Source organism: Brachycentrus maculatus, unplaced genomic scaffold, assembly GCF_059751285.1.
Source record: "Brachycentrus maculatus isolate JH-2025_06_01 unplaced genomic scaffold, ASM5975128v1 h1tg000156l, whole genome shotgun sequence".
In the NCBI taxonomy this organism is placed as follows: Eukaryota; Metazoa; Arthropoda; class Insecta; order Trichoptera; family Brachycentridae; genus Brachycentrus; species Brachycentrus maculatus.
In genome coordinates, this window is record NW_028280909.1 from 467,501 (window position 1) to 483,282 (window position 15,782).

The 15,782-nt window shown below is 33.8% G+C and overlaps 1 protein-coding gene across 1 annotated transcript in view; it reads left to right on the forward strand.

Moving 5' to 3' along the window:
* Positions 1-11,372, forward strand: part of LOC148308614 (solute carrier family 2, facilitated glucose transporter member 6-like) — a 14,957-nt gene extending 3,585 nt beyond the window's left edge. Inside the window, exons 4-11 of the mRNA XM_088261466.1 lie at positions 591-706; positions 3,381-3,528; positions 4,978-5,153; positions 6,484-6,604; positions 7,026-7,243; positions 8,391-8,603; positions 9,961-10,047; positions 11,054-11,372. Of these exons, the coding sequence (XP_088117592.1) occupies positions 3,396-3,528; positions 4,978-5,153; positions 6,484-6,604; positions 7,026-7,243; positions 8,391-8,603; positions 9,961-10,047; positions 11,054-11,209 (1,104 nt within the window). The 5' untranslated portion in view covers positions 591-706; positions 3,381-3,395 and the 3' untranslated portion in view covers positions 11,210-11,372. The remainder of the gene's footprint in view (positions 1-590; positions 707-3,380; positions 3,529-4,977; positions 5,154-6,483; positions 6,605-7,025; positions 7,244-8,390; positions 8,604-9,960; positions 10,048-11,053) is intronic.
* The last annotated feature ends 4,410 nt before the right edge of the window (positions 11,373-15,782 follow it).

The following is a 15,782-nucleotide window of genomic DNA, read 5'->3' on the forward strand; positions in this document are numbered from 1 at the left end:
ACGGCGTGATGGTAGTAGTAGTAGTAGTAGTAGTTGTAGTAGTAGTAGTAGTAGTAGTATATATATGGACACTTTTGGCTACCCACTTCCATTATCAATTTATCCAATAAATACCTCTTTTATACATGGATTTGGTATTTATCAACTTTAAGGATAATAGAAGCAGACTGTGCAACTTTATTGCATAATAATCAAAGTTGTTTTGAAGTTCTATGTACGTCTCCACAAAGTCATGAATACTGTTTAAAATGAATACTCTATAAAATAGATTTATATTATCCACTGACACTTCGTGATGGAATTGCATTTTTAATTTATTATTAGATTAAAACCAATATTTTTAGCTTTTCCACTTTTTTATTTGACCAGCGACCGGGTTTCGTCGTTACCGACATCATCAGACTGGTCCTTGACATTGGACCTTGACCCTGGACATTGACCAGTCTGGTCCTTGGTCCTGGACATTGACCAGTCTGATGATGTCGGTAACGACGAAACCCGGTCGCTGGTCTAATAAAAAAGTGGAAAAGCTAAAAATATTGGTTTTAATCTAATAATAAATTACTCTATAAAAGTAATTTGTCTTTTAGGATGGGTTGGAGGCTCACTTTGTTTGGGAGCCTTGCTGACATCGCCTTTACCGGGGCTTATAGCTGATTTAAAAGGAAGAAAAATTTCTGCTTACTTAGTAGGACTATCGTTTCTCGTAAGTAATAAAATAATAATAATAATTCGCCAATTTATTTATAAGTTATTTATTATAGGTATATAATGCAGTCAAAATGCGATCGCTCAGACGAATGTGTGGCAAAACGATGTTTGATAGATGTTCGAATGATAAAATAAGGAAAGAATGTAAGGCTGAGATAAGCATTATCGATAAAATTAAGAAAGGTGTGTTGAGATGGTTTGGACATGTGGAACGTATGAGTGAAGAAAGAACGGTTAAACAAATTTATGAGGCGAATGTAGTTGGAAAAAGAAGCAGAGGACGACCGAGGAAAACTTGGCACAATCAGGTATGTCAAATACTTGAAAGCGGCCGGGTCAGGAGTCGTAATAATCGTCGGGTATGTGTGAGGAGATGCATGAATGTAGAAGAGGCAAAGAATGTTTGCAAAGACAGAGTGATGTGGCGTTCGATTCTCTCTGCCTACCCCTGCGGAGAAGCGGCGTGATGGTTAGTTAGTTAGTTAGTTAGTTATTTATTATATGTTCAAAAGAAAAACAAAAAAAAAAAAACAAAAAAAATATCGTCCGCCTCCGTAGTGTAATGGTCAGCACGCTCGGCTACCGTTCTGGAGGTCCCGATCTCGATTCCCAAGGGGGGTAAAATAAATATAAATGATTTTTTCACTGTAATATTTATTCAATATTACCATGGACTGGTACCTGAAGCGGAGGGCTGATCACCTTTCCCTCATGTGTAAAAACGATCAAGATAACACTGCGTTTATATAACACAGTGCCCTATGCACCATTCGGGTGCGGATAAGGGTTTTATTATTTATCATTATTATTATATGTTAATTTGTTATATTTTAAATTTGTTAATTAGTTTATTTGTTATTCTGTTAATCGGTCAATTTGTCAATTCGTCACAATATCAACTTGTCAACTTGTCAGCTTGTCAACTTGTTAACTTTTTAACTTTTTAACTTTTTTAATTTTATGTTCATATGTTCATTAGTTCGTTTCTTGATTTATTTATTTGTTAATTTTTTGTTTAACTGTCATTTTGTTAATTAGAAACTAACAAACCATCACGCCGCTTCTCCGCGGGGGTAGGCAGAGAGAATCGAACGCCACACCACTCTGTCTTTGCAAATATTCTTTGCCTCTTTTAAATTCATGCATCTCCTCACACATACCCGACGATTATAACGACTCCTGACCAGGCCGCCTTCAAGTATTTGACATACCTGATTGTGCCAAGTTTTCCTCGGTCGTCCTCTGCTTCTTTTTCCAACTACGTTCGCCTCATAAATTTCTATTGGTAATTTTATTATTCGTTAAATTGTCAACTTAAAAACAAAAAAAACTTGTTATTTAAAAAAAATTAACTCTGTCAATTTTGTCATTTTCAAAATGTTATTTTGTTAATTTTTTAACAGGTTTAACTTTAAAGCCTTAAATTCAGAAGACCTGCGGGCGGTGGTGACAAAGATGTGCGAGTATAATGTGTGCAAGGAATGTGTGTGGATACAACGTATTCACTCTGCCTACCCCTACGGGGCAGCGGCGTTATGATTAGTAAGTTTGTTAGTGAAGAATTTAATTTATCCTTAATTTCAGTCATTTTCCTCTTTTGCTTGATGTAGGTACTTGTGGCCTGTTTATAAGAGGATTAGCCTCCTGCGATGTCGATTCTCAGCTTTCAATCCATCTCTTTAGTGGTCTGCCCGGAAGTCGTCTACCTTGTGGTCGGCCATACAGTGCAACTCAATTTGAATGTTTTATTTTAAATAAAATTAAATAAATGTTCTTGGTTTACGGAATCTTATGTAACATTATCTCCATGTGTATGAATGATGAAAATAATATAATAGTAAAATAGATAATGACCAACACAGTTAGAAAAATTGTGATAAGATAGAACTGAGTCAACACCATAAGTACATAACTAAACAATTATTATTTAAAAAGGAATTAGTTTCTACATTGTACAGTACACTGTTTATACAGTCATCAAAAAAGGAATGCCAACATTAAAATAACAAAAAAAATTACATCTCATCAAAGATGAACAAAAATATGGAAGTCCAAAAGTACCAGAAGTACACACGTGTAACATTCACCAATCCTACCCATTATTGACAACCATACTACTCAAATTCTTGGAAGTTCTATATATATGAACCAATTTTGAAACATTGTTCTTGGATCACTAGAACTAGAGACATCTATTGGTCTTACAGACTTCCATATTCTTCTTCATCTTTGATGAGATGTCAAAAAATAATATGAATATAAATCATGTAATAGGAGATAATCCAGATTTTATGAACAAGTATTTGGACACACTCAAAATGTTTTTAAAAAACTATTTGAGGTAATTCAATGATTTTTCTCTTTATCCCATCCTTATCTCATATCTCTTGTTTTATATAGATTTTTTCTCTCTTACTTTCCAATGTAAAAATGTGAAAAACCGTAATTGGTATTCATGATTTTTTTTGTATTCTGTTTTTTTCATGTATTGAAACTGTTGTTTTTCCTTGTAAGTAATAAAATTTATAAAAAAGATAAATTTATGACAAATTGTAACGATTTGTACCATTTATGTAAAATGCCTGCGAGAAGGATTTTCTGCCGCTAATAGGAGCAATGGAGCAAGTAATTCTGTTTACACATATTATATTGTTCAATTTTTCTTTCAGGCTAGTTGGTCTTGCATGTTAGCCGCCCAGAGTTTGTGGTATGTGCTGGTAGCACGATTTATAGCAGGATTCGGCGCTGCTGGTTCGATAACAGTCGTTTGCATCTACAACAACGAAATAGCTGAGCCAAGAAATAAAGCTTCTTTAGGTAAACTTATACTTTATATAATTTATATTTGAAGCACTAACTTTGTGATTTTCCATTCTATAATTTAAATGTAACTCTGTTTTAAAATCATTATAAATATTTAATTATAACTTAATTATAATGTCTACCGGTTTCGAAGCTAACCGCTTATTTATCAAGACTGATTAATACTACTTAGATAATCAGTCTTGATAAAGAAGCGGTTAGCTTCGAAACCGGTAGACATTATTTATAATTAAGTTATAATTAAATATTTATAGTGATTTTAAAACAAAGTTACATTTTAATTATATAATATTTTTTACTTGGTGAGTGGTCAGGCATGTGAATTGAATAAATGTAGAAAGAATAGTGAAACAAATTTATGAGGCGAATGTGGTTGGTAATAGAAGCAGATAAAGACCAAGGAATGGCATGATCAAGTATTTGTTACCAAAACGTAACAATTTTACAAGCTAGAATTCCTGATAACTTAAAATCATTTATAATGTAAATGTAACGTCTTTATAAAATTAATAGACTTTGTTTTCACCACTTTTTTTATTCATATGATTCAACCTGCCGGTTTCAACAATACATTGTCATCATCAGGGTTTATTTTAAATACAAAAAAAAAACATTTAAAATATTAGAATACTTTCACAAAAAAAACTTCCACATACACCATAAAAATCCTAAATATTATTTTTATTATTGATTGCATAGCAACCCCAAGTAACAGCTAATGGAATCACCCAAAAAGAAAATTTAGGATTTTTATGGAGTGTGTGGAAGTTTTTTTGTGAAAGTAGGTATTATAATATTTTTAATGTTTTTATTTTTATTTAAAATAAACCCTGATGCTGACAATGTATTGTTGAAACCGGTAGGTTGAATTATATGAATAAAAAAGCGTTGAAAACAAAGTCTATTAATTTTATAAAGATATTATAAAATGTACCAAAAAGTATCTGCGGAAATCATTCAAGAAAATAAATGTAACGCTTTGGTGAGGACTTCCACGATAGGAACTTGCTTTCTTATACAGAGTGTTGACATATCACTCATTCATAAACGTCATAAATTGTCAATTTTCAGTTGTGTATGTTTTCGGAATGCCCAGAAAATGTAGTATATCCCAGCAAAAGCGGCATATTTTAAACTTAATATTTACCCGCTACAGGGCAGAAGGTGTTTTTTTTTGCTTTTCGAAGTGAAGGTATTGTTTAATTATTATTTTTTTAATATGCTAAAAATTATTGAAATGGAGAAAGAACCTTTAGGTTTTACCTAAAAAAATCTGTTGCACAGTAAAATGTTCAATAAGTGGCTTGATATTTATTTTTAATACATTGTATTCTATTTTTAAACTTTAAAAACGTTCTCCTGAAAAATCAAGTTTTTTGATTTATGACGTTCTTGAAAGGAGTGAGTGATATTCTTGGTCATGTCGTGTCAATTGTTTTCCAGGTGGATTGATGGTGATGACGTACACCACTGGAATCCTAACAGCATACATGCTGGGAGCATGGCTCTCCTTCTCTCAAGTGATCATCATCCAGATTGTGGAGTCTCTCCTCTTCTTCCCGCTTTGGTGGTTCATGCCAGAATCCCCTGCGTACCTTGTTTTGAACGGGAAGGACAAAGTAAGAGATTACATTTGTAACACAGAAAAAAATATTTAAAAAAAACTATTAATATGTTTTGTATGTTTAAAGCGTTGTTTTTATTTTATTTATTCCTTGAGTTAGCTTATATTTCACTAATAACTATTATTTACACTTAATTAACATCATATATATAAATATATATCTTCTTACAGTAAACAAAAAAATTATTTTTAAATTCTTTCAGACTCTTTTCATTCTTCATACATTCAAGCATCTCATCATACATTTTCAAACCCTTTTACATTACACAATTTTGTGACTCGGTTTTTATCAACAATAGCAGTTTTATTCTATCCTTATTTCTAGTAATAAAAAGATTTTGTTTAACACTATTTTATCCTTAAAATATTTGGGTAATTTATTGTTTAAAAATGTACATATAAAGATCGGCATATTTAATTTTAGTTAACTTTATGGTATGGTAACAGTCTACTTATCATTCATCGTTCATTTAAAGTGGTATTACACAAAGTGAACGATGAATGATAAGGAAAGTGTATACATATTATTATTCTTTCTGGTAAATGAAAAAAAACCTAACTATACTCAACCTTTGATGGTCCCAATAACATACATCGCTCACTCCTTTGAACAACGCCACGTATCAAAAAACTTGATTTTTCAGGAGATTGTTTTTAAAGTTGAATATATAATAAAATGTATTAAAAATAAATATCAAGCCACTTATTGAACTTTTTACTGTACAACAGATCGTTTTAGGTAAAACCTGAATATTGAAAAATATTTGGTTTTTAAAAAATATATTAAACAATACCTTTTCTTTAAAATGCAAAAACAACACTTTCTACGCTTTAGCGGGTAAATATTAAGTTAAAATATGCCGCTTTTGCTGGGATATAGTACATTTTCTGGGCATTCCGAAAACATGCATAACTGAAAATTGACGATTTTTGATATATGACGTTGTTGAAAGGAGTGAGCGACATGTGAAAGAAGGTGTCATCAAAGGATAAATACAGTTCAGAAATTTGTGAGGTTGTCAATCATGTGTAGAATGGTGGATGTTACACTGTATAAAGTGATCACTATACCAGCCTATCACAAGTCGTAAGTCCTGTAAATACCCAGATTTATTCTCAATATTATTAATATTTAAAGCATTTACTTTGTGGTTAGTCATTTTTACTTACTCACCGGTGAGTGGTTATATACTAATTTTATTAACATTTTTGTAAAAAAAAAATAAGTACCCAGATTTGTTTAATTTACTCATTATATCTTATTTATTGACGTTTTGACAGTTTCAATTTTTTTATTAAGATTAAGTTATTTCAATAAATTTCAGGAAGCACTTCGTGTTTTGAAATGGCTCGTTGGATCCGATGGAACTCATGCACAAGATGAATTAGCTCGACTGAAGAAGGAACAATCTGGAGCAGTGAAACCAGCATCCCTCAAACAATTCTGTAAGACTTTGTCATAAAAATTTGACATTATCTGTTTTTACATATTTTATATTGGACTTGTAACTTTTTGGTGATGACCTCAACAATTGTTTTACTGTTTTGAATATTGAAAGCATTAACTTTGTGGATCATATTGATATATTATTTCGAGAAATAAAAATACTTTGTGTTCTGATCCACTCACATTTTTATTAACCAACTAGTTTCGGCAACAACCTGTTGCTCTCTTCAGGGTTAAATTTATAATAAATGTAACCCTAATAAATGTAACCCTTAATGTAACTCTGAAGAGGGCAACAGGTTGTTGCCGAAACTAGTTGGTTAATAAAAATGTGAGTGGATCAGAACACAAAGTATTTTTATTTCTCGAAATAATATAATTGTTTGACTCTTCGATCATTGATCAGACGACGTTTTTCAGTTCAAGATCCTGCAGCAAGGAAAGGTTTATTTTTGGCAACCGTCATGACCTCTGTGCAGACTTTTGTGGGTGTCTTTGCCGTTCTGAACTATGCTAACACCATCATCAGTAGGTCTGGAGGAAGGCTGTCTGCGACTGCAGGATCTCTTCTTTATGGAAGCGTCATGGTCGCGGGAAGCGCTCTCCCACCGCTTATAGCTGACAAGATGCCGAGGAAGGTAAGAAATTAGATTAAGGTTTAATCACAACATTTTGAGTGTGTCCAAATACTTTTTCACAAAAACTGGATTATCTCTAATTACAGGAGTTATTTTCATACTATTTTTTGACATCTCATCAAAGATGAAGAAGAATATGGAAGTCTGGGCGTTTACGGGGCTGACGACCGTCATAGACAGGTTTAAGTGATCACTTTACACACGTGTAACATTCACAAATTCTTGGAAGTTCTATATATATGAACCAATTTAGAAACCTTGTTCTTGAATCACTAGAATTTCACTAGAGACATCTATTGGTGAGATGTTAAGAAGTTTTTTACTGAGCAGAAACTCTTATATTAGTATGTGAGGTCCGAATTCTGGATTATAATCACACACATGAGAAACGCCAGAAAATACCATTTTCATTTTTATTATTTAAGCTTATAATTAGACCAGATAATTTATTTACAACATTTTGAGTGTGTCCAAATACTTGTTAACAAAATCTGGATTATCTCCAATCAAATGTGTTTCTGGTTATGGATCGGAGAGTCTTCATCTCGGAGGTTCGAAGTCGAGATTTTGTTCTGGAAGTATCTGCTCTTGCCTCAATCCCATAAGTGTCTATTGGTCGAACACACGTTTTGTATATTTTCATTTTAATTTATTATTAGATTAAAACCAATATTTTTAGCTTTTCCACTTTTTATTTGACCAGCGACCGGGTTTCGTCGTTACCGACATCATCAGTCTGATGATGTCGGTAACGACGAAACCCGGTCGCTGGTCAAATAAAAAGTGGAAAAGCTAAAAATATTGGTTTTAATCTAATAATAAATTAAAAATGCAATTCCATCACGAAGTGTCAGTGGATAATATAAATCTATTTTCATTTTACTTTCTATTCTCATGTGTTTGTTCCTCCACACCGAGTTTCTGAGGCATCCTGATATAACTGCAGCCTTGTTTATTTGTTTCTGAGTCTCAACATATAGATCACCGTAGCTTCTGATGTCAACTCCGAGATACTTGAATTTCATCTCCTGTTCAACGGTTCTCGCAATGTGTTTCCGGTTATGGATCGGACAGTCTTCATCTCGGAGGTTCGAAGTCGAGATTTTGTTATGGAGTTACTGATTGTGTATTTCTCGCCATTTTCAAGGTCGTTCTGGGAATATCTTGCTCGTTCCTGGCGGCTGGCATGGCAACCCTGGGCACCTTCCAGTACCTGCAGAAACAGGGAATGGACATATCGCAACCTGACTCCGTTCTCGGGCTGGTCCCAATCGTCGTCCTTTCTGTCACCGTGTTCTTCCACTTCATCGGCCTTGGGTCTGTGCTCTACATCACTATCATTGAACTCTTCACTGACGAGGTATTCTATTACTTTTGACCTTTTAACAACAATTAATTAAACTAATCTAACTATTTCACTTTTTGTTTCGAGGTTTTAACAGGTTATATCTTTGAAAACAAGTTTTATTTGGATTAACAACATTAACATATGGAAGATAAAACATTAAAATATATACATTTAACAAGCCAATTGTAGTTAACCACAGAAACATAAAGATTACTACAAAATATTTAGTGTAGATCTAGTATTATTCTCCTCTTCCAAATTCATGCATATCTTCATACAGCGTGTTGCAAGAGCCTGGATGAGGTTCATAATGAATTCTCACGAGAGGTGATATCATATATGATAGACTTTGAAGAACATTAGAACCCACCATAAACCAAGCTAGGACACCAAAATCCGAAACCTCTTCTAGTGGAACGGAAGGCCTGTTGACGACAGTCAGCAGTCCGGCTTCTCCTGAGGAGTGCAACGTGGTTTCCTCCCAGCAATGAGCAAATGCTGACAAGTTCTCGATTGGCCCACATTAGATTATCCCTCCTGTTCCCAACACAGATTATAACCTGTTTAATCCGCTTAATGGTCTATAGTCTCGTACATAATAAACAAAGTAAAATGCAAATCTCGTTTTAAAAAAACTGCCTCATACATACTGACCGTTTATTCCGACTCCTGACTTGTCAAGCAAAACGTGAACTCTCGTGTTGCTACAGGCGCATGTTGGGATTTCTTTGGTCGGAACATGTAGAGAACAACGAGGTATTAAGCTGGGCTGGGGAGTCTAGATGCTTACTAAATAAAGTAACAAAACAGCGAGACAAATAGCAAATATTATTGGCCAATAGGGACAACAGTTTCTACGAGAGAGGCATAATGAAATACCTTCAAAATGGCAACAAGTTATCGAACAAAACGGTGCATATTTGATCATAATTGGATTTATGGTAAATAAGTCCGCCTCCATAGTGTAATGGTCATCACGCTCGGCTACCGTTCTGGAGGTCCTGGGTTCGATTCCCAGGGGAGGGGGTCAAATAAATACAAGTGATTTTTTCACTCTAATATTTATTCAATATTACCCTGGACTGGTACCTGAATCGAAGGGCTGATCACCTTTCCTTCGTGTGTTAATGATCAAGGTAACACTGTTTTTATATAATGCAGTGCCCTATGCACCATTGGGGTGCGGATAAGGGTTTGAATTGAATGGTAAATAAAGACTTCAAGTTCATGCCAAAATAATGGATTTCTTTTTACTACACCTAATATAGGACATCCAGGCCTGCTTCTTACGATTGCGGGGGGTATGTACAAAGTCACAAACTATGAGATGTCAAAATGCAATACCATTTTTGCTTATGTTTTCTTGCAGACACGCGGTGTAGCTGGTTCTTTATTGGCAATCATCATTTGGATAACGTCCTTTATATTACTCCAGTTCTTCGGGGTGGCCATTGAGGTAAAAAAACATCCATTATGGTATAAATTTGGCAAATTAAGTGCATTTGCAAGAATTTGACAGTTGATGCTGCCGATCAAATACGACAATACTGAATGATTCGATCTCTTTCAGATCTACCCATCTCTATTTTCCTTTATGAATAGCTATTTAAACATAGTTTCGTTATTCAATGACTTTATAGGTAGTGGAAGCAGGTTATGCAACTTTATTGCATAATAATCAAAGTTCATTGCATAATAATCAAATTTGTGCAGTTTTAAGTGTGTAAATAGTGCTAAGGTAGTGGATGGTAGTATTGTTTGCATGCTGTGGTAGTGATTGTCCTGACGAAGAGACGGGTACGTCTCGAAACCGGTAGAAATAAAAATCTCGGCGATTGGTTATATAATAATAATAATAGAACCCTTACCGCACCCCAGTGGTGCATAGGGCACTGCTTCATATAAACGCAGTGTTATCTCGATCGATTACACGTGAAGGAAAGGTGATCAGCCCTCCACTTCAGGTACCAGTCCAGTGTAATATTGAATAAATATTAGAGTGAAAAAATCACTTGTATTTATTGAACCCCCCTGGGAATCGAACCCGGGACCTCCAGAACGGTAGCCGAGCATGCTGACCATTACACTACGGAGGCGGACATATACTTCTTGGTTATATACTAATATTATTAACATTTTTGTAAATAAATAAATCAAAGTTCTTTTGACCAAAAGAGGTATGTGTCAGGTTTTATTCGATGTGTTTTGGATCTTGTAGTTTTATAAACGTTGCCATGAAGTGTGTTAATTGTTTCTTGAATGTTTTTGGTGGATACTTTGTGGCACATTGTATGAACTTTATAAAATAAAACAACTTTGTTTTAACCACTTTTTATTGGTAAACTTTTTCCATACGGTTTCTATAGCTATAACTAAAACCTAACTATGAGTATTTCAATGTTTTAGAATTAGTACATAAACCCTGAGGATGACAAGGTTTTAATTATTTTTTATATTTTCAGGCTTTCGGTGATCACGTCGTATTCTATGGTTTTTCATCGGTAGCGACATTTGGGCTTATTTTCATGTGCACCCTCTTTCCCGAAACGCGCGGGAAAACTACAAACGAAATCGCCGCCATTTTGAATAATAAAACAAAAGCATCTCCTAGTACCTGAAGACTTTTATATACATTTTATATTCTTTGATTTTATGCCAATAAAAAGGGAAATATTTGACAAATCGATCACTCCTTTCAACAACGTCATATTTCAAAATACTTGATTTTTCAAGAAATAGTTTTTAAAGTTTAAAAATATATTAAAATGTATTAAAAATAAATATCAAGCCACTTATTGAACTTTTTACTGTGCAACAGATCTTTTTAGGTAAAACCTGGTTGTTTTGTCTCCATTTTAAAAATGCTTAGTATATTTAAAAAAAATAACTAAACAATACATTTTCTTCAAAATGCAAAAACAACACTTTCTGCCCTGTAGCGGGTAAATATTAAGTTTAAAATATGCCGCTTTTGCTGGGATATAGTACATTTTGTGGGCATTCCGAAAACATGCACAACTGAAAATTGACGATTTTTGATAAATACTTAAAAAAAAAACTAACTAACCATCACGCCGCTTCCCCGCAGGGGTAGGCAGAGAGAATCGAACGCCACATCACTCTGTCTTTGCAAACATTCTTTGCCTCTTCTACATTCATGCATCTCCTCATACATACCCGACGATTATTACGACTCCTGACCCGGCCGCTTTCAAGTATTTGACATACCTGATTGTGCCAAGTTTTCCTCGGTCGTCCTCTGCTTCTTTTTCCTACTACATTCGCTCCATAAATTTGTTTAACGTTTGATAAATACTTTTTGTTCGATTATCGTGTTGTTATTCAAGAGATTTTTTAAAATTATTTTTAAGTGGTGAAGGTAGGTAGGGACAGTCGATAGTTGCTAGTTGATTTTCTTTGAACTCAATTTAAAAAAATGTTTTCAATTTCTTGGAAATAAATTTATGGTTTTGAAAAGAAAAGTGTTATTAAAGGGTTAGGAGTTAAAAAATATGTAAAAAATATTTTTCAATAAATATTCTTAAAAAAATCAAATTCCAATATGTATTCAAATAAATTGTGCTCAAATACACGTGTGTCTATGTATTAATTATAAATCAAACACAGATTTTTTGAGTCTACTAAGTTGTATTTATGACATTCGTTTGATAATGCCCTAACAAGGCGAAACAATTGTCACAATATAATTTTTATATATTTTTGCTAATAAAATACAACTTAGTAGACTCAAAAAATCTGTGTTTGATATATAATTAACACATAAATTAAAATAGAGTTCTACAAATTAAACGCCAAATCAATAAATACACGTGTGTCTTTTTGCACAGCCGGTCGCGTACTGAATTGTACACTCGAGCACACTTAAGATAAGATAGTGAGCCTGGCGACAATTTGTGGACTCCAAATGCTCCACATAGGGAGCGAGGATGGTTTACTATAATATAATAATAACTGGAACTTTTATATACGAGTATGTGGAGGTAATCATCAAAAAGTTATATTTCCAATATTGCACAAAAAATCCTTGAAATGCTAATCTGTTCTGTTTACTGTATTCCATCGAAATCGTCATTAAAGTTGCGACAAAACGTGACCAATCCTGTGTTAAACCAATATGAAATCATTAAATCACACCAAAACGTAACAATTTTACAAGCTAGAATTCCTGATTACTTAAAATCATTTATAATGGAAATGTAACGTTTTGGTGAGGACCTCCACATATAATAATAGACCATCGTATCCGGGTATTGGATGGAACTTTCAATGTCCAGTTATTCACCTTTTATTTTCTTCGATATTTTATCTGCAATAGCATCTAACGTTAGCGAGCGATAAAGATCCAAGATGGCCGCCCGTTGACGGAACGTCACCAATTTTGGAGCGGATTCTTGTAGACTTGAAATTAGTAAAATAAGTAGGTTTAGTCTCTGCTTGATAAGATCGCGGGTGAATTATGAACCAAATGTGGGACGCCTATTTCCGTTGACGAGAGACACGATTATAAACCTGATTCGTGAAATTAATGCTCTGTACCAGTGGTCGACCAACTCACTGGTCAACAGAGCCAAATATCAATAGGTATACTGTATAAGTTCGGAGTAAAGTCCTTGCAATTATTGAATATCCCTAAATTAAGCAGCTGCCTGACATATCGCTCACTCCTTTCAAGAACGTCATAAATCAAAAATCGTCAATTTTCAGTTGTGCATGTTTTCGGAATGCCCAGATAATGTCCCAGTAAAAGAGGCATATTTTTAACTTAATATTTACCTACGAAAAGTAATATTTACCTAGAAAAAAGAACTACGAAAGTGTTGTTTTTGCATTTTGAAGAAAAATTGTAAGAAAAAAACGTATCTTTCTATGAAATAAATAAATATTTTTATTAATTGATTCGGTAGTCACTTTGTGGTAAAATCTATCCATTTTTAATTAATGTTTATTTAGTAAATACCACGGAATGCATCGAAATACGTGTCACAGTAGATTTAAAGAAATAGTGGTATTTACTTAGTAAAATATTAATTAAAAATGGATAAATAAATAAACTATTGGAACGGACAGTCAACAGATCTTCCGTTCCACTAGAAGAGGGTTTGACATGTTTGTATCCTAGCTTGTTTTATGATACCAATGTCCTTTATCCTGTATGATACAACCACATCTCGTGAGAGTTCTTTAACGCGGATTCTGCAACGTACGTCCAGCTGTTGTCTTTGAATGCTGAAAAGGGGGCAAAGCATCAACACGTAAGGAACATCTTGGGGTGTCTCATCATCACACGTACAGCTGTCGATCTCGGAGATCTTGAAACGATGCAGGTAGCTCATGAACTCACCGTGACCCGTAAGGATTTGAGTGAGCTCAAAGCCAAGTTTCTGCAGTCTCCTGAAATCAAAGGCATGGAAAATGGTTGGTAACAACATTTTGGTTACCTTTCCGGTGGTTTCGTTCAAATAACGATCGTTCCAGAGTTGGAGGGTCCTGCTTCTAATTTTCCTTTTGGCAAAACTTAGCGGGAAGTTGGCATAGTCAGGGGCTCAAAGCCAGGTTTCTGCAGTCTTCAGAAATAGTATGAAAAATGTTTTGAATATTGAAAGCATTAACTTTGTGGATCATATTGATATATTATTTCGAGAAATAAAAATACATTGTGTTTTGATCCACTCACATTTTTATTAACCAACTAGCTACGGCAACAACCTGTTGCCCTCTTCAGGGTTTAATTTATAACTAAACATATATATAAAAATGAAACAGTGTACAAGTTGTTGGGTTTCAAAAGGGTAGGGGATCTTGATCGTTAACACATGAAGGAAAGGTGATCAGCCGTCCGCTTCAGGTACCAGTCCAGGGTAATATTGAATAAATATTACAGTGAAAAAATCACTTAAATAAATATTTGACCCCCCTGGGAATTGAACCCGGGACCTCCAGAACGGTAGCCGATCGTGCTGTTTGTGCTTTATGTTTAAAATTACTATAATGTCATATGATTCGCGATTGAAAATTCTAGGCCGAAACACTTGCTATCTCTCCTTTTCAGATCAATTTTTTTTTATTTGGTTTATTTATACCTGTTTGAATCTCATTTCGAAAGAAAAACAGTTAAATTGTAGGAATTATATATAATGGTAAAATACAACATCATTTAAAAAAAAGTTTATGTATAATAACTATATTATGAAGTCACGATCGAATTTAGCTGATAATTTTTATTTAAACTTTCTTTAGTTAAATACATGTACATATGTATATAGTGACCTACCTAAAATCTCGATGTTAGTATATACAGGTGGCGCAAAATTAAACACCCTATCGGAAGATGCTATAATTTTAGCAAATGGCGTCGTACGTCAATCACATTTGACATTTCGCTCACTCCTTTCAAGAACGTCATAAATCAAAAATCGTCAATTTTCAGTTATGCATGTTTTCAGAATGCCTAGAAAATGTACTATATCCCAGCAAAAGCGGCATATTTTTAACTTAATATTTACCCGCTACAGGGCAGAAATGTTGTTTTTGCATTTTGAAGAAAAGGTATTGTTTAATTATTATTTTTTTTTAACAAAATATTTTTCAAATGGAGAAAAAACCTTCAGGTTTTGCCTAAAAAGATCTGTTGCACAGTGAAAAGTTCAATAATATTTATTGATATTTATTTTAAATACATTATGTTAAGTTTTTAAACTTTAAAAACCATCTCCTGAAAAATCAAGTTTTTTGATTTATGACGTTCTTGAAAGGAGTGAGCGATTTGTGAACTAGATATGCATCTCTTCATGCATACCCGCCAATAATATCGATTAACGATCTGCCCGCTTTCAAGTATTTGACATACCTGATCATGTAAAGTTTTCTCGGTCTTCCTCTGGTCCTTCTTCCAACTACAGTCGCTTCATAAATTTGTTTTACCATTCTCTCCTCACTCATCCGTTTCACATGCCCAAACCAACTCAACACACCTTTCTTAATTTTATCGATAATGCTTATCTCAGCCTTGCATTCTTTCCTCATTTCACCATGAAAGCATCTTTTTTTTATTCATTTAATATATTTACATTTTTATTTATAACATAATACATTTGAATCATTTATACATATGGAGAACTTTTATATTTAGATTCACTGTGCCTCTCCATAAAAGAGACTATGCTCTTGTGC